This window comes from Prorops nasuta, unplaced genomic scaffold, assembly GCF_024137725.1.
Source record: "Prorops nasuta isolate Cenicafe-Biocafe unplaced genomic scaffold, Cenicafe_Pnas_1.2 PNAS00059, whole genome shotgun sequence".
In the NCBI taxonomy this organism is placed as follows: domain Eukaryota; kingdom Metazoa; phylum Arthropoda; class Insecta; order Hymenoptera; family Bethylidae; genus Prorops; species Prorops nasuta.
In genome coordinates this window covers 153,811-174,741 of record NW_027116856.1, presented here as the reverse complement: position 1 = coordinate 174,741, position 20,931 = coordinate 153,811, and the positions used below count along the sequence as shown (strand labels likewise).

The 20,931-nt window shown below is 39.1% G+C and overlaps 5 protein-coding genes across 6 annotated transcripts in view; 2 read left to right on the top strand and 3 right to left on the bottom strand.

Moving 5' to 3' along the window:
* Positions 1–7,992, bottom strand: part of dlp (dally-like) — a 108,296-nt gene extending 100,304 nt beyond the window's left edge. Inside the window, exon 1 of the mRNA XM_066745155.1 lies at positions 7,448–7,992. Within this exon, the coding sequence (XP_066601252.1) occupies positions 7,448–7,607 (160 nt within the window). The 5' untranslated portion in view covers positions 7,608–7,992. The remainder of the gene's footprint in view (positions 1–7,447) is intronic.
* A 387-nt stretch (positions 7,993–8,379) lies between these two features.
* Oseg4 (intraflagellar transport protein Oseg4) lies at positions 8,380–13,067 on the bottom strand. Of its 2 annotated transcripts, none has more exons than XM_066745144.1 (2): positions 12,871–13,067; positions 8,380–12,453 (listed from the first exon to the last, which is right to left on the bottom strand). In XM_066745144.1, the coding sequence occupies exon 2, from the start codon at positions 12,385–12,387 to the stop codon at positions 8,848–8,850; it is 3,540 nt and encodes a 1,179-aa protein (XP_066601241.1). In that variant the 5' UTR covers positions 12,388–12,453; positions 12,871–13,067; the 3' UTR covers positions 8,380–8,847. The 2 variants fall into 2 exon arrangements, with proteins under 2 accessions (XP_066601241.1, XP_066601242.1); XM_066745145.1 differs by having other exon boundaries at positions 12,875–13,067.
* A 210-nt stretch (positions 13,068–13,277) lies between these two features.
* Positions 13,278–14,707, top strand: mge (translocase of outer mitochondrial membrane 22 homolog mge). Its single transcript, XM_066745158.1, has 3 exons — positions 13,278–13,614; positions 13,863–13,968; positions 14,044–14,707. The coding sequence occupies exons 1-3, from the start codon at positions 13,504–13,506 to the stop codon at positions 14,250–14,252; spliced, it is 426 nt and encodes a 141-aa protein (XP_066601255.1). The 5' UTR covers positions 13,278–13,503; the 3' UTR covers positions 14,253–14,707.
* Positions 14,708–14,804: 97 nt separating this feature from the next.
* On the bottom strand, positions 14,805–17,601 carry LOC136784488 (E3 ubiquitin-protein ligase RNF34-like). The gene is made up of 5 exons (XM_066745156.1): positions 16,930–17,601; positions 16,653–16,845; positions 16,062–16,519; positions 15,803–15,983; positions 14,805–15,715 (listed from the first exon to the last, which is right to left on the bottom strand). The coding sequence occupies exons 1-5, from the start codon at positions 16,975–16,977 to the stop codon at positions 15,540–15,542; spliced, it is 1,056 nt and encodes a 351-aa protein (XP_066601253.1). The 5' UTR covers positions 16,978–17,601; the 3' UTR covers positions 14,805–15,539.
* Positions 17,602–18,009: 408 nt separating this feature from the next.
* LOC136784470 (isovaleryl-CoA dehydrogenase, mitochondrial) lies at positions 18,010–20,306 on the top strand. Its single transcript, XM_066745125.1, has 8 exons — positions 18,010–18,432; positions 18,602–18,691; positions 18,777–18,998; positions 19,086–19,413; positions 19,486–19,579; positions 19,649–19,739; positions 19,815–19,983; positions 20,052–20,306. Exons 1-8 carry the CDS (start codon positions 18,295–18,297, stop codon positions 20,186–20,188), a joined length of 1,269 nt encoding a protein of 422 aa, XP_066601222.1. The 5' UTR covers positions 18,010–18,294; the 3' UTR covers positions 20,189–20,306.
* Positions 20,307–20,931: the final 625 nt, after the last annotated feature.

Genomic DNA, 20,931 nt, shown 5'->3' with positions numbered 1-20,931 from the left:
ATGCATCGGAGCAAATAATCAACCACTGGAATTATTCCATCCTCGACGAGTATATTATCCTCTCTTCATCCTGCACTCGTTCACTCGCGAGAATTTTAATTGAATAATTTGCAAACGACGTCATCTTTCGCCAATCGTCGTTTAAACGTTCCATAAATATTCCTCCGGATTACTCGGAATAGGAAAAAGTCTCGCACCCACTCCCCCCTGCTGCGGATGCAACAGCTTGCACAGGGAGGGGGGAAGGGGGGTTACTTCCTTCCTCCTTCCTGTTTCTATAACTCACTTCAACTCGCAACCAAGATTTACTTACGTACTTCCAAGAATATTCTTCTTATTTCAGACTTTTATCTTCCATATTTCCATTACACCTCACTGAAACCTTGTCCTGTCGCGCTATATTTTATGTACATAAACGATCAACTTATCGCGCTCTATTCCGAGATAAAAATAACTTATTGCTAAACTTTTTTTGCCTTTGTAATCCTGCGGCGTGCAAAGCTTCGGCGAGCCAAATGTGCGGAACTAATTTTGGTTCGTTGCGAAAAATCAGGAAGCGGAATAGAAAAAAGGGGAGTATACATATATATATATATATATATAAAGGTAGGGATTATTTTGATACATAAATTGAGATAGATATCATTTTGAAAGCGACGACGAATGCTGAAAACTAGTCACACACACAAACACACACACGCGCGCCGGATAAGAAATGCTCGCTTCTTTCTCATTTTCTTTCCCACTCTCACCAGCGAGACGCGAATATGCTGTCCTGGTAAAAATAGTACGTCCCATCAATCACATGGTCGGGAAACCCTGCGCAAAGTCTGTCATATTTATATACACCGAGATAAATAGATAAGTATGAGAGTGGCTTGTGCCTGCGCATTCAGCAACGCATATATATATATATATATATATATATATACACGTTCCAATGAATTAGGCATAGCTACATTAATCGTCGTTAATTATTTGCAGCCGCCACGTGCCTCTTCCCATACGGGGCACGCGTGTACGAGAGGCGTCGAGAAATTTCTCATCGATCCTCGTGCAACCGCGGCAAAGGAAAAGGGGAAAAAATTGCAAAACGATTCTCCATTTACATAACAAAGGTGCACGACTAAAGCGAAAGTTGAGATTTAAAATTTACGAAGCTCTCTCGAGTAATTGTCGAACTTACGTATAGTAGACGAGCGAATCTCGTTAGCAGTCTCATCATGAAGCCCCAGCTTCTCATAACGGTAATGGAGTTATCTGCAGGAATCTGCTTGTCACTTTAGGGATGGATACTATATTTTAACGAATTCTCTCTTACACTTTGACCATTTTCACGCTGGATAAATGCACTCGTCGAGGGAGAAAGTGGAAATTTTACGAGGAAAGCTCGAGTGGGAAACACTGTACCCATTCGCGTAGAACTCTCTCTCTCTCTCTCTCTCTCTCTCTCTGAAAATCGGATCAGACACTCTTCTCTCGCAAGGTCCAGCCCGTGTTACGAGGATGACCAAAAGCGAGAATTTTGCGATGCCACTGAATCTTTTAACCCCCCTTACCCCCCCCCCCCCCTCTATACTATACGATACAAAAAGTGGACCCACACTGTCGATCCAGGTCAAAGGTGAGCGTTGCCCGAGTAATTACCACCTTCGAAGCCACTAATCTCTTCTGCAACAGGTGAATGATGAACTGGAAGAATGATGCATCCGCGCGCTTCTTCTTCGGCATGTTCTTCAGGAACATTGTCCGTCGCGCGCAATCGTACATCATCGGACCCGTCAAACCCCCCCGGGACGACGGGTTCTTGTCCTTTCGAATTACGCCTCCAGCGATTACGTGCTCCACATATATATACCACACGACACAAATACCGAAGCGGAAGATCCAGCGCGCAGCACCTTTGAACTCCGTCTCCAAATTATATTCGATCGTCGTAAGAAAGGAGCCGTAATAACGGTTCTCGAGCCGGATCCGAAGTTACATGTAAATTTTCAATGATTCCAGTAATTACGTTTCAAAGTGATTTGCTCTCGCTTGAAACTGCAGCGTGGTAGGATATTCGTGTGTCGAGTATATCCTACACTGTCGGGAATTGCGTGGAGAGGAACAAGGGAGGGGGAAGTTCTCGAGGGGTAGTTTGGTAAGAAGGGGTGGTCGATGCGTCAATATTGCGGGCTGCCACGAGCATATCCCAACTGGGTTCGCGGATCGCGTGGCTTACCAGAGCGAGCATGGTCCCGCGGCCCGCAAGGTCAGCTGGTTTCCAGAGTAGCTCTTCGTGTACTCCCTCTCCTTCTCTCTCTCTCTCTCTCTCACTCACTCATGCGTTCAAGCTAGTTATTTAAAAGTTATAACTTATAAGAGAGACCATTAAGTCTGCGTTGGCCGAACCGTTTGCTACCACGGCCAGTCCACCACAGGGTACATACAACATCCCCGTGAAAAGGTTTCCTCAGCATTCCTTTATATATATATATATATATATACACACGGTCCTCCACCGGTGACGACGCGTTCTAGCCTGTTCACCGGCGCGGACCCAACAGCCAAGTGTCACAACCGTGAACCTTATCTTCGCCTCTCACGAATTCCTCTTATTAACCTTTCAGGCTCCCCCTACCCCGCACCGAGACGTTGGACCGATCCATCTTGAAGAAAGACGAGGTATACGACTCGCGCCACCCGATCGGATACTTCGCGCAACTGTACACAGTCATTCGTCAAACTTCCCGAGAGAGCTTCGTCTTATATGCGTCAATGTAGGAATTTCTCGCAAAAAATCTCGTAAAAATACAGTTTGGCTGTCGATTGAAATTTGCGAAAGGGCTTCATTAAAAATCGATTATAGAGAGGTAGCTGGTTTTTTCGAATGGACCCGAGAGCAGCCAGTGCTCGGCCGCCCGAAGGATACAGGAACGAACGTGTTTCGGCCTGCTGCGACTCGCAAGGAGATACTGCACACGTGTGTGTGTGTGTGTGTGTATGTACGAAACAGAATTCTTCCGTCGCTGCATTATTCTTCTCAATGAAAAATAGATGCCTGTCCCGTTCCGCTCCGCTATTTGAATACTCGATGTATCGCGCAGAGTTTACTCCTCTTTTCGAGCTCGAGGCACTGGAAGGATAACAAAAGTGATGGTCCATATTTCGATCGTGGGTATATCGATGGATGAATAGATTATTCACACTTTTTTTGGTTGGAAATGGAATTTTAAAAATGTATAGGTAGCGAAGAATATTAACATTATATAGTTGGAACGTGTATATCCAGTGCTGTCCTTCACTTTGTTGCAACGTCACACTTTTTTCGGGTCACTGATATCGGTCTTGCCGAATTAAGCACGTTGTTTGTGATACGTTGGGCCATTAATAGCTTTGACAAGCCAATAGACCACTCGATTAACGTCAGAGGAACGCTTTACCGAAATGTCGCGTTTTATTATTGGTTAGCTGCAATTATTAAGCTTCGAATTTTTCCACATTTGGAAATCCGTCGTAGCAGCACGAATGTTGTCCAATAGAATCGTCGACGAGTTCTATAATGCACGTGTGATACTACACTGTAGCATGTGTTACGAATATCGGTGACACGCGAAAGTCATTAGCGATCGGTTATTGTTGGTAAAATTGAAAGAGACGGTGTTATCGTTGAAAAAAATGAATCTGACTGAATGGAATATTTGCAACAAAGTAACGAAGAATTGGATTGGCGAAGCGTGCAGTGATTAAAAATTGATCAAGACATTGAGAGGATCGACGCAAATGAAATTTATAAAAGTGGATGACAGCCTTTGGAATTTGAACGGTGCTCCAGTCTTGAATTATGAAACGACAGTACGAGAGGTTGTGAATATTTTAATGAGAGGAAAGAGAGATTGAAGGATCGAGCTACATTTGGGAAATGCAACGGCTATATGGCGGCTTTTAACGTATAAACGAGACGAGAAAAAAAGTACAGCGAAGCAGGCCAACTTCTATTGTGGGAAAAGCCTTTCTAGATCCCACCAAAAGGGTCGTACTGGCACGAAAAAACTTGGAAATCGACTCTGTAATTCCCTCTACCTCGCTATATATAGAATATACTCGGCAAAAAAATCAAATAAAATAATAATAAGAAAAATCTTGTCAATATTTCATCAAACGTATACAAAAGGAGCGATATTGCAGGATCTCTTAATAAAACATTGTTCGGAACGAATTGAGAGAATTTCCAAGCGTGCTCGAAAGAAATCTATTGTGTGCTGCGGCGCAGGGAAAAGAATGACGACGAGGAGGGAATCCAGGAAAAGCAGATATATAAGCGTGTCTCACAGAACTACCTGATCGAAACTGTCTCGAGCAAGAATCGTTACAAAGACCGTGCATGATCTTATTTGCCGAGTCACCCTCCGCGAGACAGAGAGATAGCATTCGGGGAAAAAGCAAAAATGACATTCACACCTTTTTAAAACCATGTAAATTCCTGTTTTTCACGTATTCCTGTACACAAAACTCTCGAGCATTGTCCTTTATCTTCCTTTCAGCTCTCCGAAGGAGCATAATGCCTCGGAGCATCCGGTCAAGTGAAATGAATGAGTAATGAATATTTGAAAGCCAGTGGGAGGTCCTGCCCTTCGGTGCCCGATACAACAAAGGAAGGAAAAACAAGTGGAACGGTGAGGAAATTATGCTTCCTTCGACAATCATCATTTTATACGTCTTAATGAACAACGATAATCGCTGCTTCGAAAGTTCATTTTCTCTTTGTCAGGTTCACTCCACTGTGGGACTCTGTAAAATATGAGGAAAAAAAATCCTCTCTCTTGGGACTCGTTCGGACAGAGCGAGATGGTTGAAGTAGTTTGCGTAAACCAAAGGCACTATCTATATATAGGTATATAAGCTGAGCAAAGGCGTTACCTACAGGTTGGCCGGTCGATCATTGCTTGCTTCTTGCCTCGGTGAAACGGACCTTCTAGGAAATAAGTTTCAAGTAGCCAAGACTTTTTTCGATCAGTTCCTTTCTGTTGACCTCCGGATGCTTCCGTCGCTCGCAATAACGACATGTCAAACATCCTTTTTACGATCGCGTTAACGCGCCTGTATCGCCTTTAACGCACCGTTAACAAACGTCGTATCGTCCAAGTCACTCCAACCCCCCCCCCCCCTCCCCCCTCGATTTCATTCGATACGACCATGCACTCTTCATTGACCGAGATTGCCCTTAACAATCTCCATGCCACGAACTTGTCGGCGAAGGGCGCGTCAACTCGAGCTAAACACACACACACACACACACACACACAGGAGCTCGATTCGAACCAATCAGCCCTTCGAAACTCGACGCATCCCGTAACATCCTCCATCGAAATTTAAACAAATCGATAGAAAAGTTCATTCGTGTCAAATGCGAAGCGTGATAAGTTTACCAGGCCACGGGTACTTTTTACAATCGTCGAAGCATTATCAGTGCTGCACGACGAGATAGATAAGATCCTCGCGATAAGAGATTAAAAATCAGGTAAACTCACGAGTGGAAGCTTCAACATTTTTGTACATCTCGAATCTTGAGTAATTATTGTAGCTGCGTTATCTACCAGGAGTCGACGACTCATCGATAGTGACAAGAATTGATATACAAACGTGTTTACTACAAAAAAGTGTATCTATATATATATATATGCTTTCCTGTTAAGCGGTAGCTTGTTTAAAAGCGAGATCGTTGTATTGTGTATACATATACATATATATATTTCTACGAGCTCTCTCCTCCATAAATTGAACAATTTAAAAATCCACGCGGCTAATCGTATCATTACAAACGCAGCAGTATCGCGAAAATATCTTTCGCGGATAATTAAATCGATATTCGCATCGAGTGCAACAAAAGCTTGATAAAATTTCGTCCGATGAAACCCTTTCATACTTCGCGCAACGACTCTTCAATCCCAACGCAAGAAACGCATAACTCATGCGAGTACAGTCGTAAATTTCACGCAGGACACGCGCGTCACGGTCCTTGCAAATCAACTGGCCGATATTTAACGAAATAAATCCTTGCTATCGACGAGTTATTCGAATTTATAGCCGCGCGTCCTCCGAGCGAAGCGCCGATTGCTCGTTTATTAGCTCAGATAATTATTTGCAGGATCTTTGCACTCTCCTCGCATGGTCCGTCGGGCCACGATTCGAGTTCCAGTTTCTCAAGGCGAACATACACACACGCTCCTCCGTGCTGGATATTCCGCTTGACATCTAGCAGAAACGTTCCACACAGATACTCGAGAGGGAGAGGAACACCCAGAGATGGTTTGTGCCTGACGACCGCGAATAAGAATAATCGTTATCCGTCCTACGTAATTTCGGGATTCAGGGACGAGTCCCTCGCTATAGAGTGGAACGCAAAAACTGTTATAGAAAGAAATGTTCACGATCGAGACACGTGTTATTATCGGATGGCGAGTGTCGAGACGCGAAACGTATTTTCGGTGCTATAATGAAAAGGTTTGAGGGCGGCGATTGCGTGTGAGAAACGCGCAGGAGGGGGGATAAAGGGTGTGGAGAGTAACTTTTGGGATCTAGCAATTTGGAAATCGCTCGAGTCTCTTGAGGTCGCCGCGGTGGTCCCGTGGCTCGATCCGTCGCATCGCCCTCGATCGGTTGATGCGTTGAACGTGGAAGATGACAGTTGGGGGAGGGTCAAACCAAAACGCAGCTGGAAGAAACTCGGTTGGCAAGTGCGCGTTTCACGAGACTCTCGTACGATTTACGACGAGCCCCGGTAATTCGTCATGACTCATTGAGACAACAGGCGGACAGATGCCGCAGGAACCATTCATTATCGACGAGAAAAACGAAATCTCGATGCAAATCTTCGGGGGTTGGAAAAAAAACCTTCTAGACGTCCGTCGTCGCGCGGCGGCGGCTTTAAATCCACAGAAACATGTGGGCGCCCGAGAGGGGGAGACAGCCAGGATGAATTTCGGGCCGAGCGCTAATTAAGCCGAGACGCAGAAATTAGAAAGGTTTATACCAGCGGTGCGCGCGCGCGCGCGAGTTCGTTGTAGCGCCGCTGAACTTGAACTTGACTCTGGAGCCGGACGAACGGCTCTCGAGCCTCTAGCTGCCTCGATTTTTGCTTATTTTCAGTCGCGCGTGGTTGTGTTCCTGCAGTCTTCAGGAATAAACGACGCAACTTGTGCAAAACTAAGTTTAAAGAATTTTCTGCAACGATCGCTTCGAGAAACGTATCGACGATACAGAACCTGAAGAGAACTCACTGGCTCGGTCAATGGTTCCACCGGAAGAGCGAATCGAGTTTAAACCGATTTTCGATCGACCCGAGTAACGACCCCGCTCTTCTTCAGCTACGCTTACCGGTGGCAATGGACTCTGCGATTTTTGCTCGCATCGAAGGTAATTCGTCGCACGGGATTAGAGTAATGGAACGTTGATGAAAACTCACATGAAAGGGGATCCTTGGGTATTTCGCTGGCAGGGAAGCCCTGTGATATGAAATACGGTTTGACAGGCTCGCACTTTAAGCTGGCGGACCGCACGTTCATCGCCGATGCTCCGGTCGCCAGCACGACGATGCACAAGAGAGATAATAATGGACCATTCATCGTGACGGTTCTTTTCTTTCGGAACACTCACGTAAGGAAACACACGCGCGAGAGGAGCCGCGAGTCCTGAGGCCGGTGTCTGCACATCCGCGATAATTCACTCGCGCGCAATTGTACACTGCGGCACAATTTTATTCTCGTATTTCCTCCTGAGGGAACCGCAGCACTATACCGGCACTTTTTTCAACGTCGTTTGCGAGGAAATCGCGAAGACGAATTGTGTGACGGATTGGGACAGGGACAGAGAGACAGATAGAGAGAGAGAGAGGGGGAGAGAGGGAGAGAGAGAAATAGTGAGAAAGAGAGGAAAAGGAACTTTGCGTAGAACGGCGCGTTACCTCCTCTCACGGTCTCTCGAGACGCACTGAGCCTCACTAACTGACTGACTGAAGTAGTGTGCTGAGCTCTGAACTGAGCCGAGCTTCAGTCGTCCCGTCTCGTGGAGAAAATGTGCGCCACTGTCACCGCACATGCGCCGATGCACGAGCTATCCCTACACCCTGGCCCTGGCCCTGCCCCTACCTTTGCGATCTCGACCATCCCGTTCCCCATTATCTCTTTTTTGAATTAAATTCCCAGTCGCGCTCAAATCCTTCGTCATGCGCAATAAACCTTCGCAAACATTGTCCAATTATCAATTATTAACTTATTACGCTCGATAATTCCCTCTTTAAATCTAATCGCTTCAAAGCTACTCTAAATACTATTCTTAAACGTGTAAAGATTGGCTTGGAATAATGATTCATTTACAATTATAATTTCTAAGGCAATTTATTTTTTTTTAACGATAAAAATACATTTTTTCATTTTTAGTGTACTAGGTTTACACTCTTTGCGTGGACGGATGCGTTTCAGTCAATAATTAACTTCTTTAGAATACCTTAAATTCTATATATATATATATGGTAAATATATTTAAAATTTTGACTTTAAGACGTAGTGCTTGTATAAAAATTAAAAATCTCATCGATTCTATTAACAATGATATAGAACATTATGCTCAAATACATATAATACTGGACAGATGTTACAGTAGTACTGTTTATTTTGAGAATGTAAAAGACAATATATAAAATTGGAAAAAAGTGAAAAAATAAAGACACAGCGTCGTTGTATAAAATAAAGCTAAGTTCGGTGGTATTGTACGCTACCGCTATTCTATTATCAATGTAATGATAAACATTGGTGAGATCAAAGTTACATGTATATCAGTGCATTTATGTTGTACGGTTTGAAAATATTACATGTATGTAATTGTACTGTGACACAATGGGCAAGCATTGATATTAACAACATCGCGCTCATTCGCCACGTGATGCCTGCAAACTGTACAGACCCAAGCATTGTGGAGGTCCATCAGTGGTTTGCCAGAAACGATACAAGCTGGAAATCTAACTGCACAATTGGGGCAGGCCAAGCAACAATCTGGCACTAAAGTTTCGCAACTTACGCATTCAGCCTTATCGTCTCTCGTGTCTTTCGGATCGTGTTTTGTAAAAATTTTCAAAGCCAGCTCCTCGTACTCCTCCCTTTTGGATTCAGAAATGGTCGGTAATGCTTCCAGCTTGATGAAAGCTTTGGAGCAAGTAGCAAACGCGTGATTCATGCAGCTCGACAAAGCCAATAAACAGTAGATGTCTTCAAACTCTAAAATATCCTCGTAATCTCGAAGCCGCAAGGAAGTCTTCATGGCCGCGTCAAAATTACCTTGGTATATTTGCTTGTGAGTGAGCAAAAGGAAGTGATAAGCTTCGGCACCACGCCAAGCGTTTTCGATAATTCGAGCATCCTCGCTGCTCTCTGTCAAGCCCATTACGACATTACTCCGACCACCTTTGACAGCTGATGGTGTAGCGTTGATATGATCCTCTATCAGCAAAGCCGCCAAGACATAAATTTTCTTAACTCGCAGGGGATTGCTTCGATTCTTCGATTGTTCTTCGGCAAGCTGAAGAAGCAATTTAGCAGCTTGTAAATTGTAATTAGCCTTCTTATATAATTCGATAGCTTGAAGTCTTTTGCCATTGGACAACAAATGATTGGCATACTTGTTCAACAATTCGCCAATCTGCGCCATCTTATAAGTCTTCGCCAGATCTACAGCCTGGTCCCAATAATTGAGCCTAACGCAAGTATCGACGGCTTGCTTGATGTCCCCGTATTTTATGTAAGCCGATACAGACTGAGAGCACATACCTACGGATGCCAGCATCCTCGCGACTGTTTTTAAAACGGGACTCTTATCCGGTAACTGCTCCACGGTCGCCGCCAACTGATGATAGTCCTCCAGCTTGTAATAGCACTCTATGAGCTTCTCTAAGTTTCTACCCTTTTCATAATATTCCCTTGCACTCTCCCAATTCTGTCTTTCGGCGAAATAATCACCAATCTTATTAAAAGCATGCTCCATTTGTTTATCGGAGCCACCTATACCCATTTTCATCAATTGCACAACACGAAAATAATCCCCCAATTTCTGTCGCAGTGCTATCGCCAGGTCTCTTCGGTCCATATCCAAATATAATTTTTCCGCTTCGTCATAGTCACCTAAAAAAGCCGCTATTTCTGCTTTCTTCAAATAATCATTGTGTACATTGTGCAATCGCTTTATGAATTGTATACCTAAGTAATCGGTACAGCGCACCATGGCATTTTCAGCCATCTCCAGATCCAGCTTTTTCAAAGCTGACTCGGCCAATAAACGCCACAATCTTGGATGTGGATTATCCTGAATAAAACTATTAGCTTCCTTCAGACCTACTTTGGCAAGCAACTCTTTGGTGTCTCTCAGAGATTTGACTTGCAAATCTACAATGAGCTCGCCCTTAGTATCATCGGGTTTTTGCATAAGTTCGTCCAAGAGAACGCAACGTATCTCTAAATCTTGAAAGGAACATATATATCCTGTGCACGATATTGGCTCCTCGGGATCCAAGCCTCGTAATACATACATTCTTGTTTTCTCCATAATTGCCAATAAGCTCGGATTATCCTGTGCCCAGCACATTGCCCAAACGTCCTTTCTTTCAAACTTACCAATCTGCTCTTCATCGAAATCCGAATTTCGTCGTGCATCTAAATCTAACATCGTCAAAATACCAGTTGTATCCAAAATAGAAGCTCTGCTTGAGTTACAATTAATTGCAATTTTCGAGAGTTTGCAGGATGTAGTATACCGATTGGTAAGCGTTATTTGCGGTAAGGTGTACCGCTGAATCATTCCGGATTCTCTACCGATCAGTAAAATCTTTTCAGTGGCAGCTAAACAACAAATTGGATCGGACGTTGGTTTCGTATTGATCGGCGCTTCGAACGATCTATCTTTATCCAGATCTTGAATAACTTCGTTTACTCCGGTCGGAGTTTCGTCGATATGATAAATTTTATCTTTTCGTACCCTGTTAGAGTGCAGCATTGAATTTCGAGGTGTTCGAAAATTCCATAATAAAAAGTTATTTTTTGATGCGGCAACAACAATATTGTTAGTCATGGTTACCCATAACGGTTCCAAATCTAAAAATTTGCTATCTATTGCGGTTGCTATTGTATTGCATATTAATAAGGCAAATTGTTCCTTTACTTTAGGATCATTTTTCACTGCTAAAACACAATGATCTCCGTAAGATGCTGTAGATATCAAGGCTCTTAAATTTTTTGTACAACACGTGTTATTACTCGTATTCCAAAATAGCACACAAATGCCATCTTTGCTAATCCTTTCATTCATAAATACTACTGTGTTACTGAAATAAGTCCATTTGTAATCTTGACGAATATTAGCAAAATAAATTTGTGAGTCAACTGATAATGCTACTCTTAAAGATCCACCTTCCCAGGAGCAGCATGTTATCTCCCTACCTGGTACTTTTAAATTTCTCACGTACTCGCCAAACGGTGTATAAAATTGTATAACATTGGTATCTTTGGTCTCTCCATTAGTTAGTAATGGCATCATTCCGGTTACTGCGAGTAGAGAACCGTAGCTATTCCAACTGCACCAAGTGGCAGTTATTCCTGTCTCAACAATAATTGGATTATCATCATTAGTATCTCTCATAAGCTGTATTCGTCCATTTTGATAACAAACTGCAAGAGTAGGACAATCTACGGCGATGTAGCCATTTTTTCCATTATACCAATGCAAGGCAACTATAGTCTGTGGTTGAGCAGAGCTCAATATTACGATAGGTAGCTTAGTCAGGAATACACCTAGATTGTCATATAAATGTACTTCCCCATTTTTTAAACTAAACACTAAAAGTTTACCATCTGGAGACCATTGAACTCCAGATAAAGATACATTTTTCAACTCTTTACTCCATATACGGTTACCACTGAGAGACCCAACAATAATGGCACCATCCTTGTAAACTATACATATCTTTTGACCATCCATACTCCACGATATACCTTTCACCTCGCATTTATGTTGATTATTTATCATCTCTTCGTGCCATGATCCTTTATAAAACATCCAAACCATTATGACGCCATTTTGATCGCTTGAAGTTAATTTTTGATGCTCTTCGTTCCATGTTACCACTTGAACGTGTCCATTATGTCCCTCTAAAGTCTGATTCATACTGAGATTGCCTGTTACCGGCATGCCTCTTGATTTACCACTGTTGCTCGGTCCCCCAGGGCCCGAATCCACACGGAGTACTTTAAGCAATCCATCCTCTCCTCCAACGGCAATATAACCATCTTTTTGGTTCCATGCAATACAATTGAGTCGAAAATTATTTGGTATGCCAATCTTTTTACTCAAATAAACAAACATTTCATATGTTTATTGATATTAAAAATTAATTCTTCTTATTCCACAACAATGACACTGATTCAGATCCTGCAAATAAGCATAACTAAACGTTAATTACGAAGAAATACAAATGCTACTGTAAAGCTTAAAAGTAAACTGTATCCATAGGACTTTTAATTTAACTCGCCCTGGAGCGTGAATTGAAAAATACATGTCTCTGTAAGTGGAAACACACAATATCAATTTGTTTGGATTATAATCTTTTCGATTTAAATAGAAAAGATTTGTGAAAAAGGCCTAACAAAAATTACTATTTGTTATAGCTACGCTGCTAAATTAATATTTGCGTCCACGCTCTGGGTCGAGGTACCGTAAGCACCCTGCATGATTAATAACTTTTTTCAAAACAACAAGTGTTCGGAAATAAGCTATAACATAAAATACAGCTGTCTCACAATCATATTTTAACATTACGTTAAGCTCAAGTTTTATTTTCCAACTTACTGACATTTGACACTTTCGCGCCACCTTACTTATTGCTGCAGATGATAAACATAAACATTTAACTATTGCAGTTATACATTTAGTTAAAGTATTTATTAATACAATATTTTTATAAAATTAGTACAATAGGTTTAATTGGTATAATAAATGACTGATATGTGTTTTCTTTTCGTTCAGTTGATATCAGCGTTGTCAACTTCGCCATTTTTAATTTAGTGGCGTTGAGTAGAGAAGTAGGGAGCAGCACAGTAGGGAGTGAGGGACGGAGGCTACGTTCGTTTATGTACTGCCAGTACCGAAAACCTATATTTTACGTGACATACATTGTAGAGTCTTAGTACAAGCACTACAAGCAGCTAATAAACGAACGCAGCCGGAGAGTGCGCCGGAACGAGACGGCCACGTGCCCCGCGGCCCCCCCGAGAGTCAAGCCTGAAGCCAGTCCCGGACCGCTCACCACGACACATCTCCGATCCCCAATAATATTTATTGCTCAGTCTTTTACGGGTAATAACGAATTAGAAAAAAATAACTTTTTCGAACGATTTGAAAATCCTAGATAAATTTAAAAATCCCCCCTAACGTTCCCGTAAAGTTAACAAAAGAGGTCAGTGTCCGGGGTAAAGAGGACGGATGGCAACCCTAGTTGAAGAGCTAGAACAATTAGATAGCGGTATGGGCAGTACCGATGTTCGATCACCAGACGCAAAATCTCTTTTGCCCGACGAAGAAGATGATGAAGAGGTATTTAAAGCAGTTTTATTTTACTCATAACTCTTGAAACCTCTCTTAATTTTGTCTAAAGTAGCTTCTTTTAGATATGTGTGTGTGTGTGCAATACATCTAATTTAATTAATGGTACTATTTGTTTTTTATATCTTATGCTCGACGAACAAAATTTTAAGTAACACCAGCTTCTGGACCTCGTTCATTTTATATAAGTTTTTACGTTTTTCAAAAGAAACTGATAATAATGGATACATCATTTTTAGGATGAAAGTTTATCAGAAAGGCTCGTAGGCCTTACTGAAATGTTCCCTGAAGAAGTGCGTAATTTTGGATATAATGTTGGTTCATGTTTGTATACGTGTGTTAAAGGTTAGTAGCATCTCTTATGAGGTTATTGAAAAACAAAGTACTTGTAAAATTATAAATTGTACCCTTTATCTTCAGGACTATATTCATTTTCGTGTTCAGCTACATGGTTATTCTTCAGCTCCTCAGCAATTTTGTTTGCACCAATAGTTTTTGAGGTGGAGCGTGCACAAATGCAAGAAGTACAACGCACGCAACAAAAACAAGTCTTATTAGGTCCAAATTCTGCTATGCCCACTGTCGGAGGACCTGGTGGTCTTCATATGGCACCTCCTGTTCAGCGATAAATCAGCATCCTTAGTACCAATCAGATAATTTTGTTGATTATAGTTTTAAGCTAATTCTCAGCATTGCAATATCAACCACTAAATTTGTATAGCTTATTAATTCAAACACATTAGACAAATATACAAAATTTAATGTTAATTCACTGACTAACATTTCAAACACATTCAATATCGATTATAGAAGAAATTTTCTAACATTTCTTATTTTGATATTATATTTTCACAGTAACACTTTTCAGTTACGAGTCGTCATCTACAGTAAGCATTTTCAGTACTTTGTATTCCTGTATAAAGTTAAATATAAACTTTCTTATTGTTATGAACGGTGAAAATTTTCCAGTAGTTAAATGTTTCACCGGTTTACCACCCTGAAGTAAATATCAACGCATTGTTATTAGATTTATTATATCATTGTGTTGTATGATCTTAAATAAAAATTAGTTATTAAAATTTTATCAACATTGATTGACATGAGAAAATCATTTAAACGAATCCATTGATTATCAGATCAAATTTAACTTTTTTTATTTAAAAGTAATAATATACACCGTATGTTCATTACATAGACAATAGCAGTCTAGACTATTATGAAACTTAAGTTATTAAGTATGGAAATATAATATTCATTGAGAGATGTGTTCAACGTTCAGTTATTACAAAAATAACAGAAAAAAAATTTAAACTTCTTTGGCTAAGAGTTCATAAACTCTTATTGTTATTATTCTTAGCATATAAATAACTTTTGGAATAAGTGCAATAGGAGATTATAGAAAGTGCATCTATACAATATATTATATTAACAATTGCTATAACTCCTATTCCATGATGGATCATTTATGGCTTACCTTTACAGATTTTTGAAAATTAATTACGTCTATACTCTAATAAAAATACATAAAATACTCAATTTAAATGCATTATACAATACCTTAGGAAATTAACAATTTATCAATATATGAAATTACTATGCTCTTTTAATATTTAAAAATGATTCAAAACAAATTTTATAGAATTTTTTAAATGTTTTTTAACATTATTAATTGAAATTTAATATACTGGCTACTTGAGAGATTAAGACTTCTGTAAGAGCTAAAAAATCTTCAGACATCTGGAGTGTTTTTTTTTTTTTTTTAAAGCAATTACACGTGGTTAGTCCTTGTAAAAAATAGTTTACTTACTGAATAAAGTGACAGATCAAAAGATGAACTCTTGAAGTTTCTAAGCTCCTACAGATGTCCTAATTGAGGAAATTTCCTGGGTATATCCATTTTAAACTTTACCATTTTATCAAGCTTTGAAAAATCTAACAACTCTAACTACAAACTGTTTGCAAATTGGACATTCTGACATTTGCTTTCCACAGATAATACAGCAAGCCATATGACCACATTCCAGAATAACACATTCAATTGGAGCATCCCAACAAATTTTACATAAGTCTGCTTCATCCAGTTCAGCGATACCTTTTTAAATATAACAAATTATATTAATTGTTTATTTCATTTAATCAAATATTAGATTACATATACATAACCATATATAATGTTTACCTTCACGTGTTCGCTTGTACTCTTCCCATAATCTAGAAGCTCTTCCCAGTAATTCACATCTTTCAACACAGCCTTTAAAATCTACTCGATTTGTACTTAGCAAATCTTTCAATTGTTTAACACTTAAATAATCTAAATCGGAAACATCTTTTATGTCAGAAAGTTTTACTAAGCCAATCCACTGTTTGAGCAAAAGATAATGAATTCTTTTAGAAAATATTGCATTAATATAAATATGAAATAAAATTTTAATTCTTACCACAGGAATTTCAGTACACACTTTTGATTGCTGTGAAGTATTTGAACAGGAAACTTCTTCCTGTTCCGTCACAATTGGTTCTGGATCATTATTTGGACTATTGCAATCACTACCTATTATTTCTTCTATTTCAATATTATTAGACTCCTCTACAGGTCTATTAGAATCTTCTTCGGTATCTGATTGCAATTCTATATTTGGAGCACCCTCATTAGCACCGTTGCTTGTGGTATTAGATGCAGGATTAGAAGCTGAGTCTGATATGATGTGGTCGCTGCTCTGATTATTATTCATAGTTGTAGGTTCAGCATGATCCAGAGGCGTAGCATTAGCTGAGCTTGGCTGTGGCTCATGCCGACTTAATCTTTCTGATATGTGTTCTGGGCTTCTATCCCGCTGGGAATGATTACCACCGCTATTTGCATATTCCATCAGAAGAGTTACTAATTCTTCTTTTTCTAAAATGTTATAACAATTAGTACTTTTACTTGTGTATATCATTATTTAATTAATAGGTACAGGCTACATAAGAAACTATAATTTGTTATATTGAATTCATTTATTATAAAAAATATCATAGATTATACATACCAACGCAACCTCTAATTGAAACTTTCTTAGCTATAAGATATTGACGTAAATCTCTAGTACGTAACTGTGCTACTTGACTTCGAATTAAAGGCCTTCTTGAAAGCATACTACAGTTGTCACAACAAAACATTTTCTCAGCACGTTTGATTAAACACTCAGAGCAAAAGTATCTTAGGCAATCTATACACTGCTTCTGAAAATTACAGCAAAATCATTTTAGAAGTGATGCAATTCGTATTTTCATTCGACTGTCAATGCTGGATAAAATTATTCTTACTTTGCGTTTAAACCAATATAATTTTGTGGTGCATGCTTCACAAGCCATGTCGATGTTATTAATAAATGTAGGATAAATAAATATTGATAAAATGTAAAAATGGATTCTTTTCCATATAATTATTACATGTTCATTCCTCTGTCATATAATTTTGTTCGTCAATATATTTATTAGCGTTAATTACGTTGCCACTTGGATATTAATAAATAGTACATTCATATATATATACATATATATATATATCTATATTTTTAATAATTCTTTTTAAAACTCACTAATAAAATTAAAACTTCATATCGTACCAGTTAGGTTTTAAGTTTATCAAATAAACCAATCATTAAATTTCAATTTAACTGGATCAAACTGAAGGGCCGGCTGGTATAAGGTTTGGGTTTGACTTTGATGTCTGCGACCCGTCAGGTCAAATCTCAAGTTTGTTCAGGTCTACTGAGAGTTTACTGTCTAACTCTAATGAGAATCGTTTAAGAAAAGTAATAATTTTTAAAGAAGGAAGGAAAGAAATAAATAATAATTTGTTCTTTTTATATCTAAATCCTGCAACACAGGGCATAAAAAGTACTGAAAAGGAACAAACTTAATAATGCGATCGAGAAAGAGAGAGGAAAACACACCACAGCAAAGAGAAAATAAGAGAACTGTGCACTGTGCAGTGACCAATCATGCTGGCTTGCTTGTTGTTAGAACTATTGGGAGTTTGGGACCAATCCAATGAGAGACTTTTATACTTAGTTCACAGCTAAACCGTCATTGGTCTTCACAAATGGAACTAGCAAGCTATACGATTCCCCAACATAAGGTCTGTTCCAGTCTGTTCTTTTTCGCTGTATTGCTGCACTAGCGGAATCACCAGGCTTAACTAACCTAAAATAATTATTAACGGACTTGTTTTTAGTGGACTGATTAGAGAAAAGACTGGAAATTTATCATTGAACTGATATACAAATGAGAAACTTTAATTATGTTTAGCAAAAAATGTAGCAAATTTGTAATAAAAAGTAGATTTATGTCAATACAAAATTATAATTTATTCAGTAACCTAAAGTATGTACGATATTTAAAAAAATATGTAGTACAAACTTACAAAAATAATCTTATGTAATTATTACATCCTTTTCCTATATAGTGAAGCATTATACATTTCAGTCGGTTTTTGAAACGGCATATGAAATGCCTGATTTTTCACGCGTCATTAATATTTATATCGCATTTGGACTTTGGCCCCATATTTAGATAATATACCGATTTTTCGTTATCACAGCTAACAGTTTGGCTGGGAATGGAACGATCATTCTTCTAATACAGAAAAAAGTAAAGCGCTTAATTTCTAATTAGACTATTGGTAAGATGAACTTTTCAATAGGTCAATTAAAGAATGTAAATTGTATCCGTTTGATACAGTGTATTAAATCTCAAGCAAAAAATGTATCTCAGTATTATAAAATAGACGAGCATATTTTCAACTTAACCGATGATCAAAAAGAGGTTAGCTTTTGTATATTATTTACATTTTGAGAATATTACATGACACGTTGGACCATTTCCTGTTTCTAGTATAATCTCATTATTTCCGGTATTATCGATCTTTGAAATCGATATCTCGAAAATCGTACTTTCAAATATAAAGGATTACATTCTTATTTTTCACTTTCAGTTGAAATCTTTGGCTTTTAATTTTGCGCAAAAAGAATTAGCACCCAAAGCAGCTGAAATAGACCGGACAAATACATTTGACAATTTAAGGGTTCGTATACTATAAAATGATCGTTAAAAATAGTTGTACATAAGTAAGTAGTAAATTGATTTAAGTTTGTTTTATTTCACAATAGTCATTTTGGAAAGATCTCGGCAAACTAGGCTTTCTCGGTATAACGGTAAAGCCGGAATACGGTGGCACTGATGGTACTTATTTCGATCATGTTTTAATTATGGAAGAATTGAGTAGAGCGTCAGCAGCAATTGCACTTAGTTACGGCGCGCATTCAAACCTATGCGTCAATCAGATCCACCGAAATGGTACGGAGGAGCAAAAACACAAATATTTGCCAAAGGTACGATTAATTTGTGTAAATCTACGTGCATTTGTGTGCGTGTATATATTGACTTTGGTAATTACACCAATTAATATGAAATATCAGCTTTGCAGCGGGGAGCATATTGGAGCTTTAGCAATGTCGGAGCCTGGGTCTGGATCGGATGTTGTGTCCATGAGATTAAAAGCTGAAAAGAAGGGTGATTACTACGTGCTAAATGGTAACAAATTTTGGATAACAAATGGACCCGATGCTGACACTTTTGTGGTTTATGCAAAGACCAATCCGAATGCGGATAAACCGCAACACGGTATTACTGCATTTATCATAGAAAAAGGAATGGAAGGTTTTAGCACAGCTCAAAAATTGGATAAGCTAGGTATGAGGGGATCCAATACGTGCGAGCTGTTATTTGAAGATTGCAAAATTCCTGGTAATTGTTTATATTACAATTATAATCGCAAAATGCCTTAATTTTTGGTTTGATTGTCATTTTTAATTGTAGCTAGTAATATATTGGGTGAGATCAATAAAGGTATATACGTTCTGTTCAGTGGATTGGATCTTGAACGTCTGGTATTATCGGCTGGTCCATTAGGGTAAGGCGCGAACCTTTATTTCAATGAAGATTTATTCAAACTTGAACGTAAAATATGCCTTTCTTCTAGTTTATTGCAAGCCTGCTGCGACGTGGCATTTGAGTATGCGCACACAAGGAAGCAATTTGGGAAAGAGATTGCACAATTTCAATTTATCCAAGTTAGTTATACAATTGGTGATAAAACAATTCGCGGATTAATGAAGAGATAATTGATCGAGATGATTTATTTTTAGGGCAAGATTGCGGATATGTATACTTCGTTAAGCACGAGCAGAACTTACTTATACTCCGTTGCAAAAGCTTGCGATGCAGGACACGTGAACCGAAAAGATTGTGCCGCTGTTATACTTTATATCGCTGAAAATGCAACCAAGGCTGCTTTGGATGCTATCCAAATACTCGGTAAATCAAAGCTTAATTCTCCTTGATAAATTTCCCTTTTCTTATATCATCCTATTTTTCTTTGCAAGGCGGGAATGGATATATAAACGATTATCCCACTGGAAGATTATTAAGAGATGCAAAGCTGTACGAGATTGGAGCTGGTACGAGCGAAGTTCGTAGACTCGTAATAGGCAGGGCCATCAGCGAAGAATATATAAATTAAGTTTAAGCACGAACCTTGTACAAAAACCATGTATAATATGTATTGTAAAATATTGTATTTATACAAAAAACTATAATTTCATATAGACTATTATTTTTATAAAATATTTTTAACGTATGAAAAAAAAAAACTGACTACCTTAATGAATAATAGTTTAAAACACCGAATGATTCATGGAATTATATTCGAAGCTTATAGCTTTCAATTGAAAGCAACAGACAGTAGCACAATAAGATCAATTATTTTTGGTCATCCCGTTCGAGCTCTTAAAACTCGTCGATCCAATCTTAGCAATCGGTAATGTATATATTGTATGATTGGCATACCGATGATATTGGGTCATTAACGCTGCCAAGCTGCATATCGAGTAGAATAATGCGTCTGGCTCTTTTTTCTAATAGGAAAAAGACATAAATCGAGTTAAATGAGTCACTAGAACGGAAGAGGAACCGTAGCCACGATTGATTAACCTTTCGCGCTATAGGTTGCTAATTTAAGTCGAACAAATCTATCGGTGACTCTTGCTTTGTCACTTCCTCTCTTTTCCTTTTCTTTATTCCTCTTTCCCTTCTGATCTAGTCTCGTCAATCGCAGTTCGACCAAAGTAATTAAAACGAGCGCGCGCCTAGGGTAGAAACGCTCACCAACTGACGTTCAGCGGCGTACAACTTTGCTTCGTCTCTCTCTTTTCTCTATCGTTGCTCAATAATATAGTCAATTTGAGGTATAAGATGGCCCTTAAG